This window comes from Typopeltis vanoorti, chromosome 7 (genome assembly GCF_054136105.1).
Source record: "Typopeltis vanoorti isolate ZY-2024b chromosome 7, IOZ_Tvanoo_1.0, whole genome shotgun sequence".
In the NCBI taxonomy this organism is placed as follows: Eukaryota; Metazoa; Arthropoda; class Arachnida; order Uropygi; family Thelyphonidae; genus Typopeltis; species Typopeltis vanoorti.
This window is the reverse complement of record NC_143555.1, coordinates 40,962,845-40,986,706: the sequence shown is the minus strand read 5'-3', so window position 1 is coordinate 40,986,706 and position 23,862 is coordinate 40,962,845. Positions and strand designations below refer to the sequence as shown.

Below are 23,862 nucleotides of genomic sequence, written 5' to 3'. Positions count from 1 at the left end.
CATGTATTAACACACACTTCTCTTCATTTAAAAGTTTGGATCCTTCTTCATTCATATACAAGATGTCAGAAAGGATGGATAGCTGGAACCCACCTGAATACAGTAAAAACAATCAGGCATGAACTAGAGATTTGCAATGGTAACTACGAGGATGTAGCAAGAAGAAAGATCCCTAGCAGACGATCTGATTGCGTTCGTACAGCAGAATTCCTCGCAAATCTGCAGGAACAGGTGTTGAAGAACCCTGGCATTGGAATTCGGGCTTTGTTCGTGGAGTTGCTAACTGTAGTCAAGCCCTGGATAACAAGGGTAGCCAATGGTAGGCCGTATGTATGGCAGCAGGATTCGACCCCTTGCCACACCTCTGGGAAAAGTCAAAAATGGTTGTCTGAAAATTTCTACGACTTCACCAGTCCAAATGTTTGGCCTCCAAACTCCCCAGACCTTAACCCCATGGATTATTTTGTATGCGGCGCAGTTGAAAAAGACACCAATCGCACTTCCAGTAATACAAAAGCCCAGTTAATGGATAAAATTAAAACAGTTTTTGCGGCCCTTCCCAGGGAGACTGTAGCATCAGCTTGTTCGAGGTTCCGAAGCAGAATTGAAGCTGTGATCGATGCTAATGGTGGTTATTTTGAGTAAATCTTGTTGATAGTATTGTAATTAACTCTGCCTGTAATGTTTTTTTGTCAATTCATTAAATTTAATAGATACAAAGAAGATTTTCTTTTTCCTTACGAAACTGTCAAATTTATCCCGAACACCCTGTATATAGCAAGAAACTCTCTGATTCCAATCTTTGAGTTTCTTATTCGGTTTTAAAACTATGTGGGATTTAATATCCCCTTAATTTAAATAATGTTTTCATTGCCGAAAGAAGCTTATTAGCTCTTTATACTTAAGTAACTTAATGGTTGCACCTGTTTGGAAACTCGCATCGCAGAGTATATAAGTTCTTTTCGCTATACACTTCGGTATTAGGTCTAGCTACTCACTGATGAAGTCTCAAAAAAGGCTGAAACCGGTCTGGGTAGTGACCTCTACCATAATGTAATAACAGCATACATTTCCTAGGAAATGTGTTTTTACATTATGGAAAATACCTAAGAATAGCGATCAGAATTTACCGACTTTGCTGCGAAACTTCCGGTATTGCACTACGTGCTAGGGTCACTTGCATTTGCTCACGCCAGTGGTCGCCGATACTTTATAGTTTACTATATTCGGCAAGAAACTCTCTGATTCCAATCTTTGAGTTTCTTATTCGGTTTTAAAACTATGTGGGATTTAATATCCCCTTAATTTAAATAATATATATATATATATTATTTAAATTAAGGGGATATTAAATCCCAAAACAAATGAAATATATATATATATATATATATATATTTCACTACTCTTGGTTTAACTGCATATTTATTTCATTTCACTCGGTTTTCCCATTCTTAGCGTAGTGAAACCACTAATGTTATGGGGAAATTTTCGAACGCATACTCAACAAAAGTAAAGTAATATGCTTAACCAAACATTCTCTGCTATCTCGATTTAACCATCTGTTCGTCATGCATCTTCTTACAGTTAAAGTGGGAAGAACAGAACAGCATCTAAGAAAGTGAGCATTTTCTTCCATGATATCCAGTCTCTTACAAGTACAGATGGATATCTTGTGATATCCATCTGCTTCACTATGGGTATCAGAATGACAAAAAGAACAAGCTGACCGGAATGATTTCTCATTCCTAGTAAAATGTGATTCTCGGATTACTGCATATCACTCAAGCAGTGATTCATGTTTCAGAGTGTACGAGTCAAATAGTCAAACAGAGCAATAGTCGAACCTTCATCAGCACTTTTTTTTTTTTTCAAATAATGGCTGAACGAAGAATGTACAGCAGTCAAGAAAACTTAAAGGTAGGGGAATCTACACATGCCACACCACATAAACTTAATTGCTTCCATATGTATTGGTGTTCGATCAATAAACATCCTTCACGGTCAAAAGGATGTCTGGATGCCAATTTAAATTTTGGGATTTTATTTTGCAATTTACAAGGATATCCGCAACCCAATTTATAGTTTATATAACCAGATCAACCTAAGTTGTCTGGGATAAATTGCTAACAACAACAAAAAAAAAAAAATTGCAGATATTCCTGAGAAGAACTTTGCGTAAATATTGGTACCCTCTTCTTAATGACATGGATTTCTGACACAAAAATGCAAAGCAGAAGGACGTTTAATTTTTCCTTTTTTTTTTGAACTATCTGTAATTGTACAATAGCTCGTTCAATGGAGAATCGCCTTATTTCAACGTCGAGCAAATGCTGTAAAATCAGCTGCCATTATATGGCATTCGAACAACTATCGCCGTTATCTGTGAATCATCTGCTCCGTTCCTACAACAGAATCTTTTGTGAGAATGAATTTCTGGATTTATCCTTACAGTAATTTGAATTGAAACTGGTGCATTTCGAACATGGCCAATTCGTTATCTTTACGTCGTTGCAAATAAACCATTGCAGTCCTCTCGACATCAGCATGTATTTGCAATATGGTATCAAAATAAAATCAGCTTGGAATGATCACAGACAGATCATTCTAAGTGGAAAATGTATTTTTAATCCACTTTGGGAAAACGTGAACAAAACGTTGTCTTGCGTATCACTCAGAATCATTTGTAGACAATACTGTACGAACTACCTCTAAATACGTGAGACAGCCGAATTTCACAAAGCAGGTTTCCTTTGTGCAGTCTAAAAAAACGTTAGGCCTTTAAAACATACAAAGTGAAATACTTTGATTTTCTACTCGCACAGTCCTATGTTGATTTATTCAATTTGTACGTTCATAACTATACTACTAAACTGTATGCCGGAGAGCTTGCATTAAATCATATAAAACTGAAATATTACTAAAGGTGCATGTTCCATACGGATTTCCTTAGTTTTCTTCGGCCAGTACGGTATTCCATCCAACCATTACAATGCTCTCTGGATCAAACATCAGTCACATTACATAAGAATGCTTCACGTGGACGTTAGCAATGTTGGATTCCGAGGCTTGAGATCAAGGGAAACGCAGTATGACATTACATCTAAGTCAGCTTTTCCTTTACAATCATCATCTGTCTATGTTTACAGTCAATCATAAGAGTAAAACTAATATCGGGCAGGCATCATGGAATGAGAACAAACTATACCAGATTAATTATACACTCCTTGGTACTGAGGGTTCGATAATTTGCCCATGTATGACCCATGTGTTCTGTGTTACCCATCAGTAATGATTTTACAAACTTCCTTCATTTCTCTAATTAGCAGACTTTAATTTTACTGATTTATCAAACAGGGTGTCTTGTACCCTCTCTCGAAGTGTACAAGACACCCCATCATCCTGACATCAAATATAAATAATTGTATTTTTAATTTTTATTTCAATATATGAATTATAATTTCATTTAGAAACATTACCGATTCATGCATTCATAGTATGATTATAAATTTTTGCATTTTTATTTTATAAACAAAACAATATAAGTGTTGTTTATACTTTGTTGTTTGTTAAATGTTTACGCGGACTTGCGAGTTATAATACAGCTAGTGATACGCTATGCAAACAAATAAACAAGTATTGAGAGTTCACAAGAAAAAAAATATTATTTCGATATTTTATTTTCAAGATACACTGGAAACGGGAAAACATCTGTAAATTTTATGGAACTGGAAATAAGCTTCTGATACATTCACAGTTTTGGAAAAATATGTATGCCTATTAGGTGGCGTAGTGAGTGTGTGTGTGTGTGGATTTCGGTTCGTTGTAGGGTGGTAGATTGAGTAGTAAGACGGACTGTTTGATGCTGAGTGCTCTTTAAGTTTCTAATTCAAATAATTTAAAGAAAATACTACGAAGAATTCTCAGTTTTCCTTCATATGCTTTCTTATTTCAGATTTCGCCGTCTCACTCATGTGCCACGCGTACCCCTGGGGATACGCTAAAGCTTTATAAGGAATACGATGCGCTATTTTAAATTTTGATTACTTTGTTTTACACTTATATTTTTGCCACCGTATTGTTGCAGATAAGTGAAGATCTCTTCTATAATTAATTTTTAATAACTAAGAAATCTAAATAGCAACGAAAGGATATTTGCAACTTATAGCACATTTGTACCATGGATGGGTGAAGAATTTTACCCCATTTTTATCTATTTTACAAATGAATATGTGTGTGTATATGTATATATATATATATATATATATGTGTGTGTAGAAAGTTTTTTAACTTGGGTATAATATATGTTAAAGATACCAAGTTATTTTAAATATAAACCTGGTTTTTTACTCCATTTCCCAAGTAAGCAAACAGACAAGTCAGTCAAGTTTGCGCCTGCAAGTCTAGCTGACCCTGCACGTAGTGCAAGTCCAAGATAAAGTCGAAGTCCAAGGCAACTCGTGGTAAAGGTAGAATAAGCTCTGATCACCATTCTTAATATTTACCCTTAATGCAAAGCACATCTCCTTGAGGAGATGTATGATGCTATGTATTAAAGACAAGGGGCCAATACCCAGACCGATTTCGACTTTTATTGAGGTCTCATCAGTGGGAGCCAGGCTAATAAAAACTAAGTTTTAAGTAATACAGAGCTTATAAATATTTTACCAACACAAATTACAGTTACCATAAGGTGCTCTGACCTTATTAAATAAAAATCTCAGGATGAGAGATAGATGTAGAAAGTTTTTTACCTTGGGTATAATATTAATTTGGTTAATAAGGTCATATGGTTAATAAGGTCAGAGCACCTTATGGTAACTTGTGTTGGTAAAATATTTATAAGCTCTGTATTACTTAAAACTTAGTATTTCTTAGCCTGGTCCCCACTAATGAGACCTCAATAAAGGTCGAAACTGGTCTGGGTAGTGGCCCCTTCCCTTTAATACATAGCATCATACATCTCCTCCAGGAGATGTGCTTTGCATTAAGTGTAAATATTAAGAATAGTGATCACAGCTTATTCTACCTTTACCACGAGTTGCCTTGGACTTGCACTACGTACAGGGTCAGCTAGACTTGCAACACTTGCAGGCGCAAACTTGACTGACTTGTCTGTTTGCTTACTTGGGAAATGGAGTAAAAAACCAGGTTTATATTTAAAATAACTCGGTATCTTTAACATAATATATATATATATATATATGGTAATGAATCAGTTTATGTATTTCTGTGTCAAAAAGTCTGAATAATATTAATGAAAATAAGATCTCTCAAAGAGACAGCAATCACAAAGTATTTTATCATTTAGTTTAGAGAATCGCTATGAAAGGGCGCTTGCAACAATAGTATACAACAACGTTGGAATCCAAATGCAGAAACTTAAGTTTCAACCTAATCCGCCATCTACAATTATGCTGTTGTTTTATTTGCGATTTAAGCTGAAGCAATTTTGAAGAAATAAGATATATTAGAAATGGGAAAGAACTCATCAGATTGAAATACTAGAGCGGTAAACACACATAAAGCGGTATAGTGGTAAAGCATATTTTTAGAATTCAGGAGGTTACTAAAAAGTGACAGTCGTCGTCCAGTTACGACTGCTAGCCTGAACTTTTGTATGTGCTCATGTAAAATTCAAACTTACAACATTAAAAAATATATATCATGATACATTTAAGAAAATCGTATTTCCATACGTTTTTCAAGCATCGTCATGCTGTCAAATTTGTTATCAAGGGTTATAGGTGTACGTGTTAGGTGATAGACATCCCTTAATTTTTCAGAATCCATAACTCAGTATTAGCGATATCCTTTCGTTTAAAAGAGATGAGCTTAATCCTTTCGACGAGAACAAGAATCTTTATTATGGCTTTTCAACTGAAGAGGAATTAACTTTGGTTTTATTTTGGCAAATCAGATGCGTTAACCTTCAAAACAGTCAAACCGGCATGAAGATTACTTGCCATTAACAGTCAGAGTATACTGACTTCATGACCTTGGTTGTTTCAGCCAACAATACAACAACCTACATTGTTGGGTGATCATGAAACGCAGATCATTATTATTTTAGTTATTTATTTATTATTTTTTTTTATTATTATTTATTATTATTATTATTTTAATGATCTGTGGGTTTTTCTATATCCGTTTGAGACCATTGTATTTAATATATAAAATTTTATTATAACTTCTCCCAAATTGTCTTGCCTACGGGGGGGAGGAGTTTCTCCGAAATTATTAAAATCTTTAAAGGGACACACGGTTAGTGAAAGTTTGAAAACCACTGCCCTGAAATAATATCCGTACTTCAGGATATTATTTTCCTAAATATACGCAATTCATAAACGCTTAAATTTGAAACAGTCGTAAGTAAACCAACTTAATTTGTGTTTTATCACCTCAAGTACTTCAGTTGCACAATGTCAGATAATGAGGTTCCCCACACAAATTATCAGTTTATTTAAAGGATATGTATGAAGTAATATAGTTATCATATTACTTCATACTATACCATCTGTCCATTTCACATTAAGATGACAGTCACGTGGATGGGAGAACGCGAATTTCTCTCTCTCTCTCTCTCTCTCTCTCTCTCTCTCTCTCTCTCTCTCTCTCTCTCTATTTCTGTTCGAAAGATCCAGATTTAAATTTCTACAAAGCCATCACTTTTTCTCGGTCACTTTAAAGCTGAATTAAACTTGCAAACGTAGCACCACTTTTCCCAGTGGTTTGTCATCATTTCACACGCCTATGAATAACTCCAGTTCAGAGAATATGAGAATATTCATAATCACTTTGGTGGTGTTATTTGCCTCTCTAAGAACTGAAAATATCCAATTTTCTTTCATTCACTATTATATTATGATGTACTTGAATTAAGGCTTAATTAATATTTCGTAATTGAGATATAACTAAGTGAAATTAAAATGTAATTGATGAAATCAAGGCAGGTAAATTTCTAGAAAGAAATTTATTATACAAATATACCACAAAATTTTTTGTATACCTCAATATTAAATTTGATTTAACTCTCGCATCGAAAATCGATCGACCGTGAGATGCGGTGATTAATACCCTTGTTTTAATGAAGTTCTAATTGAGTTGTAACTGAGGCTCGGCTATTTCTGCAAATGTAGTTCTAACTGAGGCTCGGCTATTGCTGTTACCCTCTTGCCATGATCAGCGCTTTAATAGCTCAATAACACCTTATCCCTACACTGTCCTCTACAGATAACGGAAAAGATGAAAAGCATTCTTGCTTCGCCCTTTTAACTAGTCCTTATAAGGACTACAAGAACATCGTATTGTAAATTTAAGTGGCGAGATTGCAGCCATCCAATATTAGAAATATAATGGTGATGTGTATTTCAGAACTACAAAACGTATTTCGCTTTATTTCTTTCTGCATCTTAAGTAATTGAATTGTTATCGTACACAGACATACTTGAAGATGATTATTATTGCAAAACCATATTTTCTTTCCCACATAATTGTAGTAATAGTAACAAAACACCTGGTTAAGTCTCATAAAGATCCTGTTAACATATAAAACTGATTAAATGCGTGCGAATTTTTTTTGCTTGCCTTTCATCTGAAAAGAGATAAGCCAGCAATAATGAAGTTGCTCGTGGCTCTTAGCATATTTTTCGCAGTGGCATATGGTAAGAAAATTTGTTAATACTTTTTTATATATTTATTGTTTGAAAGTTGAGCAAGCGAAAGAGAGATTAGATTCACTACAAAGACATTAGTGAGAATTATGTATTTTTTTTTAATTTCATTCAAATGTTGAAGCAAATATCACATGAAATAATGTTCTTCGGAAGGCTTGTCTGTTTTGCAGCGTAACCAGATGGCAATTTTGTCAATTGTGGTTATGCATTTTGCAAAATTCTGAATCACAATTATTATCCATAGCTAACAATTTCATTCGGGTTAGATGGATTTTAACTAAATTTGAGATCTGGAATCTCTACTAAACTATCACGTTATCTCAATTTAGATTTTATATAAAACCAACGTTCTTGCAGAATTGGCGCTTTTCTTGTTCCTGTTTGCATTTATTTCATGGAGCGAGTTGAATAAATTGTTTGTCTTCTCATTAATGAAGCAGACACAAAACTACCTTCTTGTGAAAAGTATTATGCTGTTCATTCTTATACTTCAGAACAGAATAGTGTTTTATTACCATAAAATAAAATAAGTCAATGTGTTCACTTGACTAAGACCATTTTGAACTGGTTTCAAGGCAGTCTGCATGTGATATTTTATCTTTAAGAAAGGGCGATCGCCATGTAGTATGATATTCTGCAGTATTTTAAAATATTTCGAGGCTAAATCCAACCTGCACCACAATGTGAAGAAAGTTTTTTTTTTTTTTTTTGGCTAAAGTTCTAGCTGTTCTTTCATTATTTTAAACTAGCCCTTCCGTTCATAAAGGATAAACACATGAAAAGCAATACTCCTTAATCATAATTTGCGTTCTATATTAATTTGATAAAATTTTAATGCAAGCAACTTAATATAGTCTAAAACTTGTATTTAAATATGAAAAAAATTCCTCATGAATGGAAGAAGAAAAGAAACGAATAAAAAATATGGTTTCGTTCATTTCATTCAATCTAAAGCTAATTTATTTAAGTGAGCACTACTCAATTTTTCTCATCACTTGAACAAGAAGCCTTCTTAGCTCACTCCATAATGACAATGCTCTTCCGCTGAGAAAATCTTCTCGAATTCCGTCTTAGACGCGAAAAACCTTTCACTAAATCTTTCAACTAAAAGTGAATTAACGGATCTAATAGGGAGCCCAATGGATTTTTCATTCCGCAAACCAGAAAAATCTGTAGAAGAACACATTCAGTTAATAGACGTTGTGCCTTAGATGCTTCTGCCGTAATTCAAAACACTCCAACCATAATCAGTTCCTTTTAATTTTATTTAAAAAAAAAAAGCCATATTTCTTGCAGCTTGCGATGATGTCTGTTCCCAAGAAGCTGATTCTGGACCGTGCTATGGTCACATTCCACGCTATTTTTATAACTCGGAAACAGGTGTTTGTGAGCAGTTCATTTACGGAGGTTGCCATGGGAACGCTAATAACTTCGAAACCATAGAAGAATGCCAGCAGAAATGCAACCGTAAGTGAATAGCTATGATCAAATACATCGTGGATATTTTAAATAACTAAGATTTAAAAACTGATGGTAATTTATTTTCTTACGATTCTACTTGAAAATAAAGTTTCATCATCATCATCAAATTCCTGATACCCATCCTAAAGGGGGGGGGGGATGGAACAATTAATTTTATTTCCCAAGTCTCCAATATGGTCACGTCAATTATTTCAATATCCAAGGTGTTTCAACTGCATCAATCAACCTAGATTTCGATCATCTGCTGGATATTTTTTCCTGCCATCCTGTCACCAAACATCGTTTTCTGCTACAGCTGCGGTTAAGTGACCTTACCATATGTGATTATTTTGGCTTACACATTCTTTAATGCTAAAAATGTTACGAGTACTATTCTTTCCTGGCTTTCTCAGCTTTTTCAATAGCCTCCAAAATATTTTGCCAACTGCATTATATTTATTTTCTATATTCTTACCAATGTGTCTTTCTATGACTTTTGTTTAGGTACTCCACAGCAAACACACTGCTTAGATGTCTCATTTGTTTTTGTTTTTTTCTGTATTCTCAAGATACTATCTTCTGACTTATTCTCCAAGAACTTTCAATATATTTTTTCCTGAAATGCTTCTTTAATTTTAATAATTGCACGATTCTTTTTTGATGAATCAATCTTTTTTTTCACGTTTTGCCACTGAGTCTCCAAAATTTGCTTCTTGTTTTTAAACTTTCATTTGCTATGGAATAACATTCGTATATCTGAGTCTACAGTTCATCTCTAAAAGCTGCTCCACTTTTATTCTTTATAAAAATTAAAAAAACATTTTCTTTTCAATATGAAGTTCATTTTCATTCTGTTCAAAATTAAATTGCGATTATTTCCTAGGTCCAATCCATAAAAGCTCTACTGTCCTGAAGCAGCTTAAAGATAGTGTTCTAAACAATAACATGGTTTTGTCATTAACAAAGACATGATGATTAGTACATCAAGTTCTACGAGCGTGTTTATTTGTGGTTTAAGAATACAGAATACAGATTTTTCAAATTGCCAATTTTGTTGACTATCTAAGCGGGCACTTAATATCGGAAAGCACCACAAAAAAGGTAAGGATCTGACATTGGAAATTATGTGGAAGTTTTCTCTCAGTTGCTTAGCGCAGGATCGTAAAATTTTATCACTAATAAAAATTTTTAAAAGATGTTGCTATTGCAGATTTTTTTAATTTCACAATGTATTATACAATATATACTAAAATGCCTGATCATAAATGTTCCAGAAGATTCGAGAATTTCTTTTTGATTCATTCAAATCTTCTAACCAGTAGAGAGATGCCAATCAGTTCCTCAAGTTATGCGTAAACCTGATAAAAGACAACATACAAAGACGAAATGTCAGAAATATAATTTAGGAGAAACGTCATTCAGTAGATCCAAAACATTCCTGTTTAATCACATATTAAGACAATGGTGATCGTTTTCTTTGACACGAAGGATTTTACCGTCGGGAATGTCTTCTCGAAACCAGGATGAATCAAATTCTACAGATCCCTTGTTCAATGACTTCGAATTGTACTTTGTCAAAAACGGTCTCATAAGTGGGACATGGTTTCTTCATCTTGTCAATGTATTCTGTATGTGACCTGACCATCCATAAATTCTTAAGTAAACACATTCCTGTGGTTCTTGAGAAGCATGAAATAGTCATCTAACTTATCAGATTAGCTACTCTGCGATCCTTCCTCTCGGTAGCTTAAAAGCTTCCTGAAGGGAAACAGTTTCAAGATATATAACTGAATACGACAGTAACTGCAGGACATTCCCAAACAGGTCCACCAGAAATGCATTTATGAGTGAAAAAATCGTTTGAATTGCTGCATACATGCGATCACTCAAATTAACTTGTATGCCCTTCAGCTTTCTACAAAGAAAATGTTCCTGATAATTTTAATCAGCTCTCCTTATTTGTGTGTGTGTGTGTGTGTGTGTGTGTGTGTGTGTGTGTGTGTGTGTGTGTGTGTGTGTGTGTGTGTGTGTGTGTGTGTGTGTGTGTGTGTGTGTGTGTGTGTGTGTGTGTGTGTGTGTGTGTGTGTGTGTGTGTGTGTGTGTGTGTGTGTGTGTGTGTGTGTGTGTGTGTGTGTGTGTGTGTGTGTGTGTGTGTGTGTGTGTGTGTGTGTGTGTGTGTGTAACATAAGGAAAATGCAACATACTGTGTGTTGCATTTTTCTCCCAATAGTAACCCTACCAGGAGGTAATTTATTCTACATGCTCCATTGCATGCAATGCTTATGTTACATATAGCTTACAAGTACTGATTAACATTTATGTTTATATTTTTGTATCAATATTCATATTTACATTTATCTTTTTATATATCATATATTAATATCACATAATTCACACAATATCAGTAATTTATGTCAGATTACAAACACTGGAAGTTGATCTTATTGGTAAATTTAATTAATTCTGAGTAATACTTTTTGGTAAGTCTCTTTTTTGATGTCTCCGGAATGGTTTGACATGTTGTATTAGGGGCATCCCTAATAATCCGGATGGAGTCGAGTAACTGATAGTCGTAGAGTATGTGGTCAACAGTCTGTTGAAGGTGTGGAATACAACTGCATGATGGCGATTCCAGGATATGGAATGTAAGTAGTGTCTTAGTTTTCCATGTCCCCTTGGTAGCGCAGTTAAACCTGAAGATTATGGCGTCTTTTCAGCCGGAATCTGCTTCTGATACTTGGCAAGAATTCTTTTGTTGTTGATCCGTTTTTTGATGTTTTCCATTCTTCTTCCCACGAGTCTAGGCTTTTCTCTTCTTCAAGTATTTTTATAGCAGATTTTGAGTACTTTTGGTAACTTATTTCTAGCTGATTCTTTAGCCAGCTCATCAGCTCTCTCGTTTCCTGCTACCCCAGTATGCACCTTCACCCAGCTGAACCTGATTTTCCATCCCTCTAGAGTGAGATTCCAATCAGATTTCATGTCTGTGCTATTAATGCTATGTGGTTGTTTTGGTTTTTTTATGCTGTCTATAGTGCTTTTACTATCACTGTAAAGTGTTGCTTTCTTTTGTTGAGAGGTGTTGAGTTCTAATTCCCAGAGATATGTAAGTGAGTTAACTATAGCAAGTTGTTCTGCTTTGTTGTTGGAACAGAGAGGATGCAGCCTAGAGTAGCATTCTTGTATAATGGACTGTTCTGTTGTATGCAATGAAAGAACAACCGACTTTCCCTTCGGTTTTGCTTCCGTCAGTGTTTATTTGTAAATCGTCGCTTTCGGAGCTTTCATTCTCCTTAATATATGTTCTCTTTACTGGGTGAGGCCACCTACTGTAGTGAAGCGGGCATTCGCAATAATATGGTTCGATGTTGTAACTTCCATTATATCTTCCGGAGTGATACGCGTCATATACAAGAGATAATTCTTGTTTTTTCAGGCAGATCGGTTTTAGAGCTGCAATGACGCAAGCTGCCTCGAACGATATTGTCCTGTGTCCTTTAATTATACGTATGGCTATAATATATAAGACGTTGAATTCTATTTATTTTTTGTCGGTTTATCTTTGATTTTAGTGTATGTTTCCAGGCAGGTGCAGCATAAGATATCAGTGGTAGTATAGCACCGGTATATATTGTTTCCAGCGCTCGTTGGCTTAATCCCCACTTAATCCATGCCGACTTAGCTAGGAAGTTTGCTACTACTTGTAAGCTTTTTTTCGGCAACATATGAGATGTGCTTATTAAAGGTAAATTTTTAATCTATTATCACTCCTAGGTATTTTAACTCACTGGCCACCTCGAGAACTTCTCCGTTTAGGAAGACCGTTACGGGTTGTTTTGTTTTTTGCCTGAGATGTGGAGCACTTTAGACTTGGTGCTATTGAAGATAACTTATTTCTCGCGTGCCCACTCTGCAGTTTTAAAGAGTCCTTCGTTGGCCGTTACTTCTAACTCTGAGCCGTCGCGTCCCCGAATCTTTATCCCTGCATCATCGGCGAAAGCTATGACTTTTGTTTCAGTAGTGAAAATAAGTCTTAAAAGAGAGTCGTACTGGATATTCCAGAAACCTGGCCCACAGCAGGGACTTTGCGGGCAGCCTCGTTTGACTTCTTTCACTGCAGTTGTGGTTTTTTCATCTCATAGTTGCTATTCTGTCTGTAAAATAATTTTTGTAAGTTTTTGTAAATATATTAACTGATTGATTATGGCTGGCCACCACGCAGCATCGAAGGCTCCTTGCACATCGAGTGAGATCAGTAGTACGTCTTTTTTTTTTTTTTTTTTTTGCTGTAGACTGTTTTCTGTGAACTCTTGAACCTCCATAATTGCGTCTACTGTGCTGGACTGAGGTCTAAATGCATATTGATTGCTGGTTAATAGGTTTCTTGAGTAGACATAGGGTTTATTAGGAGTTTTCTAGTACCTTACTAACAACGTTTATGAGACTGATTGGTCTGTATTTGCTAATTTCGTCGGTTGTTTCTTTTCCTGGTTTGATTATGGGTATAATTTTTGAGCGTTTCCATATTGAAGGAAATCGACCTCTTTTTAGGCATTCATTGTAAACTTTGTTATGAATTCGGGAAATTCGAGAAACGCTCTTAGGTGTATATCACTGGTTATTCCGTCTTCTCCAAGAGTTTTTTTTTTATTTTTTTGATCCATTGATCTTAATAGTGACTCGATTTCATTAGATGTAAATAAGTTGTCGTCAGGAGTCTCTATGTCTGTTTTCATTCTTTGTCTGTAAGTTTTGTGGATTTGTTCATCTGTTGATTCATCGTCATCGGGAATGAACTTCTTTATCATAATAGCATGTCGTCTGTTTTCTTGATAGTTGATAATATAGGTGTTGTCTTATTCTTGCTTGCTGCTGATTTATATATACAATTCCAAGGATTCGATACGGTTGAAACTGTACAGAATTTTTTCCATGATTCTGTTTTCAAGTTTGTAATTTTGGAGTGATAGCTGTATTTGGCTTTATGGTAGTTCTGTATTCTACTCTCCCTCGAATCTTGGTTATTGTATGTTCTTTGGTATAGTCGTCGGAGTACGTTAACACGTTTTCTTAGGACTGTTATTTCGTCGTTCTAGAAAAGTATTGATTTTCTTCCATCAATGTTTAGCTTATTGGTTTTTCTGAGTGTTTGGTCGCTGGATTTTATCAGACTTGATGAAAGCGCAGAAGCAAGGAAGTTTGTATCGGTTTGTACTGATGTCCAGATTACTAGGTCTAAGTTTTTGTCTCAGTTGGGCTGTTGTTCTTTGTTCGCATTATAGTGATCTTCTGAGATTAGGAGTGAAAATTCTCTTTTTAATGCTTTTATAAATTTCTCTAAGTTGGTTTTATTGAAGTACTTGGTATTAATTCGATAATTTGTGTTGTGTATTCCGTTTAAATTTTTGTTACTAATAATTAAACTTAATATGCGATAGTCAGAACAGCTTTCCTCTTCTTAGCATTTCCATTCAGAAACCCGGGGTAAAATAGCGTTGTTTGCTATTGTCAGATCAATGAAGCTGCTTCCTCTGGTATTTTCAAGTGATGGACTGTTACAATCGTCGTTTAGTATGTGTAGGGATGCTATGAACTCTTCCAATTTTTTTCCTCTATTGTTTGTGTTTTCGTTAAACCATAATGCCGAATGGGCGTTGCTATCTATTAGGAATTAGAATTAGGCCGTGGTTGATGGTAAAATCCATGATGTTGCCCTTTTTTCTAGGTCGTGTTTTATGTCAGCGTATTTTATGTAGTTTAGAGACATACTTACAGCAAACGTTTTAATTCCTCTGTATGTAATTTCGATAAGTACCGAGTCCTCGTTGCTGTGCTGAGAAATTAATACTGTATTTCCTCGACTTCAGGGTTGATCACTAGTATTGCAGCTCTCTTTCTTTCTGATCCCTTTGAAAACATTTTATAATTACTTGGAAAGCCGCATATTTTGTTGTTGATGTTGTAGGGTTCTTGTATTAATGCTAGTCCTATATTTTTTCTATTTATGAGTTCTGTTAAGTTATTTACAGCCTTTACAGAGCGTTTAAGATTTATTTGAAGGCATGCCAGGGAAATAGTGCTGTTTCTGCTAGCTTCATTATCGCTTTCTAATCTTTGTTTTGAATTTTGCGCTGTCTGTAGTAGTTGTATGTCGGGCAGTCTTTGCTTATTGCCATGTGTTTGCAGTCGTTTTTGGTTTTGGCATACTTGTTGTGATTTTGGCAATTTATGCAGTTCATGTCGGACTTATTTCGTGGTCACTCGCTGAACTTATGTTCTTTAGAACAGAATGGACAGGTGGATTTCCTCCTGCAGTCTCGTGTGTGATGGTGGAATTTATTGCAGTTAAAGCACCTCAGAACGTTTACATAGTCTACACAATGGCAAATTCTCCACAGCATTTTGACACCAGTTTTTAGCAATTTGGTCCGCGCTGTTGGATCGACTTCATTAATTAAGTTTCTCTTGTTCGTTTTTTTTTTATTTGTCATGATAAATTTCTGTGTCAGCTTTGTATCAGTTGTGAAGAGTTCTTCATTCTGCATGCGGATTGAGTCGATTGCATTGTTCTTATCAATTTCACTGGGAATATCATATATAATTAGTCTTGGAGGATATTTCTTGCTGGGATTTGCTACTAACGTGTCTTTGCATTCCTTCGTGATTTCATTACGTAGCAAGCCTATGTCAGTTTTTTTTTTTGGATTCAATTAAGACTCCTCCTTTATTAATATTTAAAATTTTTATTATTCCCATTTTGATTTTCCTTGGGTCTATTTTTCCTTTGATGATATTTTTATTTTTCTCGCTGTTTAGTTGAGCTATCGGTTTCACTATTAGTTTATAGCATGGATTGTTTTCAAATTTGTCTTTGTTTTTATCATTGTTTTTAACGACTTGCGAGTATAGCTGAGCAGGCTGAGCTAAGTTAACATGTTCCTGGTTGCTTCTAGCTTCCTGTAGTTCTATTGCTACTTTACTTTCGTTTTTCATTTTATTGAAAACCTCCGTTAGTTCGCTAACTGCGGTTAGTGTGTCTTTTTTTAAATCGTTTCTTAAATTACCGCTTACTTTGGCAACGTTACGCAGCAAATCTAGGGCTTTTTCGAATTTTAATTCGTCCCATGCCGCCATCTTAATGTTATTTAAAGTTATGTGTTATAGCCTTCCTATTGTACTGCTACGCTTTCTAAGATACAGAGTTTATGATAGTGTACTTACAGTTCTGCTTGTTCCTAGAAGTGACGATTCCATTGAATAGGCTTCAGTGGCAGCAGTTGGTAGGTGGGGGGGGGGGGTTCGACCTTGCTGTAGCAGCTAATCCTATTATTTTTTTTATAACGAAACCTGTGGTGCGTTCATAATTAGAAGAAACACACGTATAAACCACAGTGAAAATTATTTATTGTAAATATTTCATCCTAAGTATCTTAGGACATCATCAGTACAATATTTAAACAAAAATTAGGAATGACATACAGTTAGGGCGCATGATTACAATAGAATCTCATGAAAACGTGCATAACGTGCTAAAGTAGTACAAAGTTGTACTACTTTAGCCCTACTACACAGACCAAACCTAAACCGCAACGATGTTCTTACTATTCCTAAAGTATGGGAAATTATCATACAAAACTGTGTTAAATAATTAATGTTTTTTTTTTTTTTTTTTTGTACTACTTTAGCACGTTATGCACGTTTTCATGAGATTCTATTGTAATCATGCGCCCTAACTGTATGTTATTCCTAATTTTTGTTTAAATATTGTACTGATGATGTCCTAAGATACTTAGGATGAAATATTTACAATTAAATAATTTTCACTATGGTTTATACGTGTGTTTCTTCTAATTCTAATCCTATTATGACCGGGACGTTGTCCTTCAGGTAGCTGAACAATCCGAACAATATATAGTCTGACCAGCAGTATTCATTTCATAAAGATAGAATAAAATTTACCTCCTACGCGCTTAGAACTATGAAACTATAGAGTAAATTACTCACTGTTAGATAGAGCACTGTACGAGCTATCAGTCGATGCTAGATACATTCACTGTTTCTGTTCGATACCGCACTAATTCAAGGTAAAAGCAAGAGCGATTTCAGGCACGTCCGTTCGCGTCCGAGTTTTGTGTGTGTGTGTGTGTGTGTGCTTTGTTAACAAATACCACTTCACGTGCAATACTAATTAGCTAAGCATGACTAGTTCCTGATTTTGTCTAACGTTGCTATTCTCCTATAGCCGACATTTGTTCCAAAAAAGCTGATCCTGGATTATAACTATAAAAGATAACTGTAGTAGTTACCATTAGCACAGGTTAATGATAATGAGTCAGTTCTGTTGAACAAGTTTTTCCCAGTTAGATCTGCGATCAGATTTCGTATATTCTGTTTATGTTTTCAAATAATTCGATACTTTTATTAACGAATGCATTTTCACGGCAATATCTCATTAGTTAAGGGAACTGTATTCAATTCCTGATTTTGTTTAATTGCCATTCTTCTACAGCTGATGTCTGTACTCAAAAAGCTGAACCTGGACTGTGTGATGCTTACATGCCCCGATATTTCTTCAATTCTGAAACCGGAGTCTGTGAAAAATTTGTTTACGGAGGCTGTGGAGGAAATCAGAATAACTTTAGAACTCTAGAAGAGTGTGAGGCAAGATGTGCAGGTAAGTTCAACAATAATGCTCGGTTCTGTTGAACTAGTTCGCCCGATTTAGAAATTATGCGAAATTTAAATGAATAATGAATTGCAACTGATCATTGCTTGTTCTCAACGAAAAGTGAAATTTGGCTCTTTGTGTGTGTTTTATCACTAACACAGGTTAATGATAACGACTCAGTTCTGTTGAACAGGTTTTTCCCGGTTAGATCTGTGATCAGTTTTCGTATATTCTCTTTATGTTTTCAAATAATTCGATACTTTTATTAACGAATGCATTTTCACGGCAATATCTCATTAGTTAAGGGAACTGTATTCAATTCCTGATTTTGTTTAATTGCCATTCTTCTACAGCTGATGTCTGTACTCAAAAAGCTGAACCTGGACTGTGTGATGCTTACATGCCCCGATATTTCTTCAATTCTGAAACCGGAGTCTGTGAGAAATTCGTCTACGGAGGTTGTGGAGGAAATCAGAATAACTTTAGAACTCTAGAAGAGTGTGAGGCAAGATGTGCAGGTAAGTTAACAATAATGCTCGGTTCTGTTGAACTAGTTCGCTCGATTTAGACATTATGCGAAATTTAACTGAATAATGAATTGCAACTGATCATTGCTTGTTTGTTCTCAACGAAAAGTGAAATTTCCTTGCTTAAAATGTTTCTCTTCCAGTTCAGAGGGCTGATAGAAGACAACAAAAAATCTGCCAATGTCCCGAAATCAAACCTGTAACACATACAAAATACCTTGGTCTTTACATAGATTGCCACCTTAAATGGACAAAATATATAGAATACCTACATACCAAACTCCGCATCATCTCACCGAAACTCTTCCAAGTAAAACACATTATTCCATCTAAATATAAAAAAAAAAAAACTCCTATATCACGGTATCTGCGAATCTCTACTCAGATACGGTATAACACTCTATGCAAATACATCAAACAGCCACCTAACAAAATTAGAATTATTACATCAGAAAATTGTGTCAACAGTGATTTAGACACCTAATACACAACAGCCAATATCCGACCAGCACATGGCGATACACATAATCCTGAGCATTAAAATTCTGAAACACTACAAAATACTACTACTAAGGAATTACTTCAACATCACCTATCGAAACAGCAGAAACATATATCGTATAACACGACCCACAACAACTCTCTCTCTCTCTGAACCCCGACAAAGACAACGAGATGATATACGTTATATTTCTACCATCGTCATTCCTTACTTAGGGACAGTTTCCAATAAGATTGCAAGACTCCTTAGACCACATAAAATAAGAGTGTCCATTAAACCGACAGAAACTATTAGGCAATGTTTAAGATCTCCAAAAGATAGCCATCCTTTCTCCAAATATGCTGGTGTTTACAACATACCCTGCTCGTGTGGCTTGAATTACATCGGCCAAACTTCAAGTAGCCTTGAAATTAGGCAAACAGAACACATAGGTGACGTCACTAACAACACAGAAGAAAAATCGGGGTTAGCTTTTCATTTCTCAAGAACGAACCATATTATAGAGTGGGATAGAAGCACAATTCATTACATGGAGGAGGACTTCCGCTCCCGAATTTTTAAAGAGGCCATAGAAGTTGCCCGCTGTACACAAAACCTTAACAGGAACCAAGGGCTAATCTTGCCCGTTATCTGGAAGACCCTTATTAGATCTTTCAAATCACCAGAACTGAATTACAGTTCTTATTATATGCACTTGATCAATATAATCCCATTAAAAGTCATTCCAGAGGTTTGTAGTCAAGAAAATTGTTAACAAAAATTATTATTATTATTATAAAAAAAATTATTATTATTATTATTATTATTATTATTATTATTATTATTATTATTATTATTATTATATAATTCTCAAATTATTATTTGAGAATGTAAGTATTATAGAACATAGCGATAAAAAAAGAACATCAAACAGTTTTATTATCTAAGTTGAAAATTTTCCGAAAAATGCCGATATATATTTCTAGATTAAAATTTAGAAAATTTTAATCTAGAAATAAATGGCAATTAACTTTGCACAGTTCAGTCCAAGTCTCAAACAATTTGCCTTTTCCCCAAGGAAAGGAATAAAAAGTTAAATCAGGATTTTGCCTGTCGTTTGTAAATCGGTGAATAGTCAATGTCTACCACCCGATTCCTGAGCCTATAATCATGATCCTTTTAAAGACATTGGGAAGAGAGTACGGCAGACAAATGCCTCTACCTTGGGATTCTAAACATAACGAACATTATTGTCTTAAATAGTATGCGCTGAACATCAAGTTAAGTGCTTTATTTCCTTGAGTTGCGAAGTTAACAAAGTTAATTTCAGCGTGTAAAAAAATAAATAAAACAAAATAAGCTCTATTTTATTCGCCAAAGCTCGACTAACTCGGGAATTACTAAAGAATGGCCTGAAATAAAAAAAAAGTTCGTCTAGTCAGCGATTAGAATTAAACCTATAGCAGTCTTTCCTTGGTACTCACATTATGAACTGACTCAAAAATACACAAGTATAAGTTTGGTTTAATTTACTTTAACTAAGCATATCTGTTGACCAAATTGATTTATTTTATGTTTATTTTTATTTAAGCTTAATTTAAAATCATTTTAATTTTATAAAGTTCTGTATAAAGGAGAAAATGCAAATTATTTGCATTTTCAATTTTAATTTTCTTAATCACATTTTATTACTATTTCACGAATTAGATTTGACATTTGCATTCTGTTTTGTTTGTCAACTTTTCAACTGGTCCTAAATGTTTGTTTGGTTTCGGAAAGCAGATGAAACGATTTTGCTCTTAATAATTAGTGAGCGTATTATACATGCAAGGAGCGTGTGGCATTCTGACACGAGTCCTTCAAGAGGATGGAGGGAAGCGATATTAATTCAATGCCACAAACAATTGAGGTTGGTGGCTAGGGAAACAATGTTGCCTGGTAATTATCAGGCTTTAGTTATCTTGCGCTCGTGTGGCAGGATAATCATCTTTTGTAATGGCTCTGTGAACAAGACAGAATGCTCTCATTGCTCCTAAAGCATACTGATTAAATTAATCAAAACACATTGGTGCTGACTGAGTTATATGCCTTCGTTATCTACAGCCAGAAGATCAGATGTCAATGACTGCTACTTGGAACCGGAGCAGGGTCTGTGCAAAGCTGCTATGCCACGATTCTATTATAATCCCAAGACAATGTTGTCTTGGGATTATAATAGAATCTATAATATAGATTATAATATAATAATAGATTATAATATTATAATAGAATATATTATAATATAAAAACACATCCTCCATAAATGAACAGCTCACACTGTTCATTTATGGAGGATGTGGAGGAAACAAGAACAACTTCCTAAAGAAGGAAGATTGCGAAATGAAGTGTTTAAGTTAAAAAAGTAAATATATATACATTTGCTAACATATATTCATGGTCACAAATTTTAATTATAAGTAACACAATTTGATGCAACAATCAGGCTGACGATATTAACAGATATTAGAAACAATGTTTAGAGTCTTGGCATTCATAGGAGGCGATGATTTTTTTTAATTGTCTATTGGATTGATTTGACTGGTGAAATTAAAACAACCTGGTATATTTTATCCCTAATTTCTGACTTCGCTTCTAGGTGACGCCACTATCTGTAATATGTAATTTAGTTTAGCTTAGCCCTAATTAGGAGCAGAGTTGGCCAAGTGGATATTCGTACTCACTAACCAATGTACCTGAAAATCCTGTAGATAGGAAAGCACAAATGCCAGTATAGTATGTATGTTAGTGATTTCTCGGATGTGATGGACGGATTTTATCTCCCAGTATAAGGTTATTATCATCCTGTTTATTGGAGGCCTAAAGCGGTTTAAAAAAAAAAACTCTTCCTATATCGAAAGAGAAAACTTTATTTTCGGGATGATGAAGAGCAGATATTTATAATATGTGTATGTAAAGAGACATTTGAAGTCAGAGTAATCACTAAGATTGTTATGTATGTCTAGAGATGTGGGTATTGTTGAAAATAAACAGGAAGTGAAGGTTTATTTTTGCGAGAAATAAAACAGCATTATGTTTCTCTAGTATTGAAATCAGTAATGCTATCAGAACCCTACTGAATAATGGTTTAGGGAACGAGTCTAAAGTAGAGTTCCAAGACTACCTTAAAACCATTAACTCGTGCGTGCCAGTGTTCGATAGGTTTGCAACTCCTTTCGTAAATAATATTAAAAAACTGAATCGAAGTTAACATACTCAAAAAACGTGTTAGTCTGTTACCAAGAGTATATTCATAGCTTATCTTTAAACATTTTTTTTAAAAAAACATTAATCTCTTTCTTGAAAATTTACGATCTAATAATAACTTACACTCGGACCATCCACTCTTAAACTAAATCGTCACTTTCTCTGAATTGCCATTCGTGGAAGCTAAAAAGTGTAATATTAAAAAACATTTAATATTATTTAATAATATTTAATAATATTTAATAAATATTATTAAATTAATCTAATATTAAATAATGTTAGATTTATTAAATAAATAGCTGCCTGTTAATTATTCTTATTAATCTAATATAAATTATTACAGTAATCTGATAAAACAGATTAATAATTTTAGTGTGATTATCTGTCAATTTTATATGCTGATATTTTTAATTTTTTTTAATTATTTTAATGACAACTTATGTAATTATAATGATTTCTTGATAGCAATAAAGTTATGCATTTGCCAATTTTATAGTAAATAACATTTTAAATAGAAAGATTTTTTTTTCTTGCAGATGCTTGATGGCTGTCCTTGTATTTAAGGGAAACACCGTTGCTTCTGCTGAAATAAAAATAAATATTTAGAAAATATTGTAAGTTGTTTGTCTTTTTCATCACTAATCTAGACTTTCGAAGAAATTCAGGGATAAACATGTAAAGCATCCTACAACACACAAAGAATTTTAATTAGAAAATAGAAATCACATAAAAATTGTGATAGGTATGAAATAAATGCACGTTTTTTCCTTTTCTGATGCAAATCTCTGAATGAATTATTTTCTGCTTTTAATATCTGCGTCAAGGGTAAGCAATCTCCTGTGCTTTTCAAAATCCCTTGAAAATTATCTCTGTGGATGCTGTGAGTGACTCTTGAACATCGAGACTACTTGAATTTTTTTCAACATGATCTCATATATTTTATCTCATCTACGTGATTCCGAACGTTGATCTGTATGTTCATCAGGAAATGAAGTTTCAATTTCCCACACTAGACTAGAATAAAATGCACTCAGGCCGCAAAAATGTTGGAAGACGACAAGAGTCTGGAATTTTTGCTGTGAATCAATTGAGAATTCTAATTGTAATGGTTCAAATGAAATCAGAATAAGTGGGGAGTCTGGTTTAATCCGTTCATTGTACAATAACTTCCTTTGAAAAAAAGTGAGTCCAAAAAATACGAGAAAAAAATTGTTGTTCTAATATTCATAGGCACAATTCGTAACTTGACGGCCGGTCGTCAACTTTACAGACACTTCCTCTTCAGAGCTTACGTAAAAATAGCTATTATATCGATGGAAATGATTATGATGGCTTTTAAACCATATCAAATCCGTCTAACGATATATTCGGACACCGGCCAAGCATATTTTCGCAATCACGCTGATGAAAGAGACTGGGAAAATCTCAAGTGGGGTGCGCTGTGTACTCATGTAGCTGAGCTAAAAAATGGAACTTGAATTACGAAACTCGTTGAAGGTACCCAAGCAGTAGTGGTAGGAATAAGACTCGAACCAGTTTTATTTCAGTTCATGATGCAACTGAAATCAAGCGATTCACAACAATTCAGACCACATTAATAATTGTTCGATATTTCTCATTCATTAACTGTATACTGCGTAACTCTAATCATTGCATCTATCTTAAGAATGCGCGAATCATTTCAATGTTAATAAATGTAAGGTTATGCACTTTGGTGTGATTAGATATCCAATGTCGTATTATATTGGTGGAATTAGGCTAGAAGAATCTGATGACACTAGGGATCTTGGAGTTTTAGTATACAAGAAA

General features: G+C 34.5%; 1 protein-coding gene across 1 annotated transcript in view; it reads left to right on the top strand.

Annotated features, from left to right (window-relative positions):
- Nucleotides 1–22,666, top strand: part of LOC150104608 (actinia tenebrosa protease inhibitors-like) — a 54,632-nt gene extending 31,966 nt beyond the window's left edge. Inside the window, exons 6-10 of the mRNA XM_090395592.1 lie at nt 7,563–7,661; nt 8,970–9,140; nt 17,644–17,808; nt 18,156–18,320; nt 22,590–22,666. Coding sequence (XP_090251718.1) covers nt 7,563–7,661; nt 8,970–9,140; nt 17,644–17,808; nt 18,156–18,320; nt 22,590–22,597 — 608 coding nt within the window. The 3' untranslated portion in view covers nt 22,598–22,666. The remainder of the gene's footprint in view (nt 1–7,562; nt 7,662–8,969; nt 9,141–17,643; nt 17,809–18,155; nt 18,321–22,589) is intronic.
- The last annotated feature ends 1,196 nt before the right edge of the window (nt 22,667–23,862 follow it).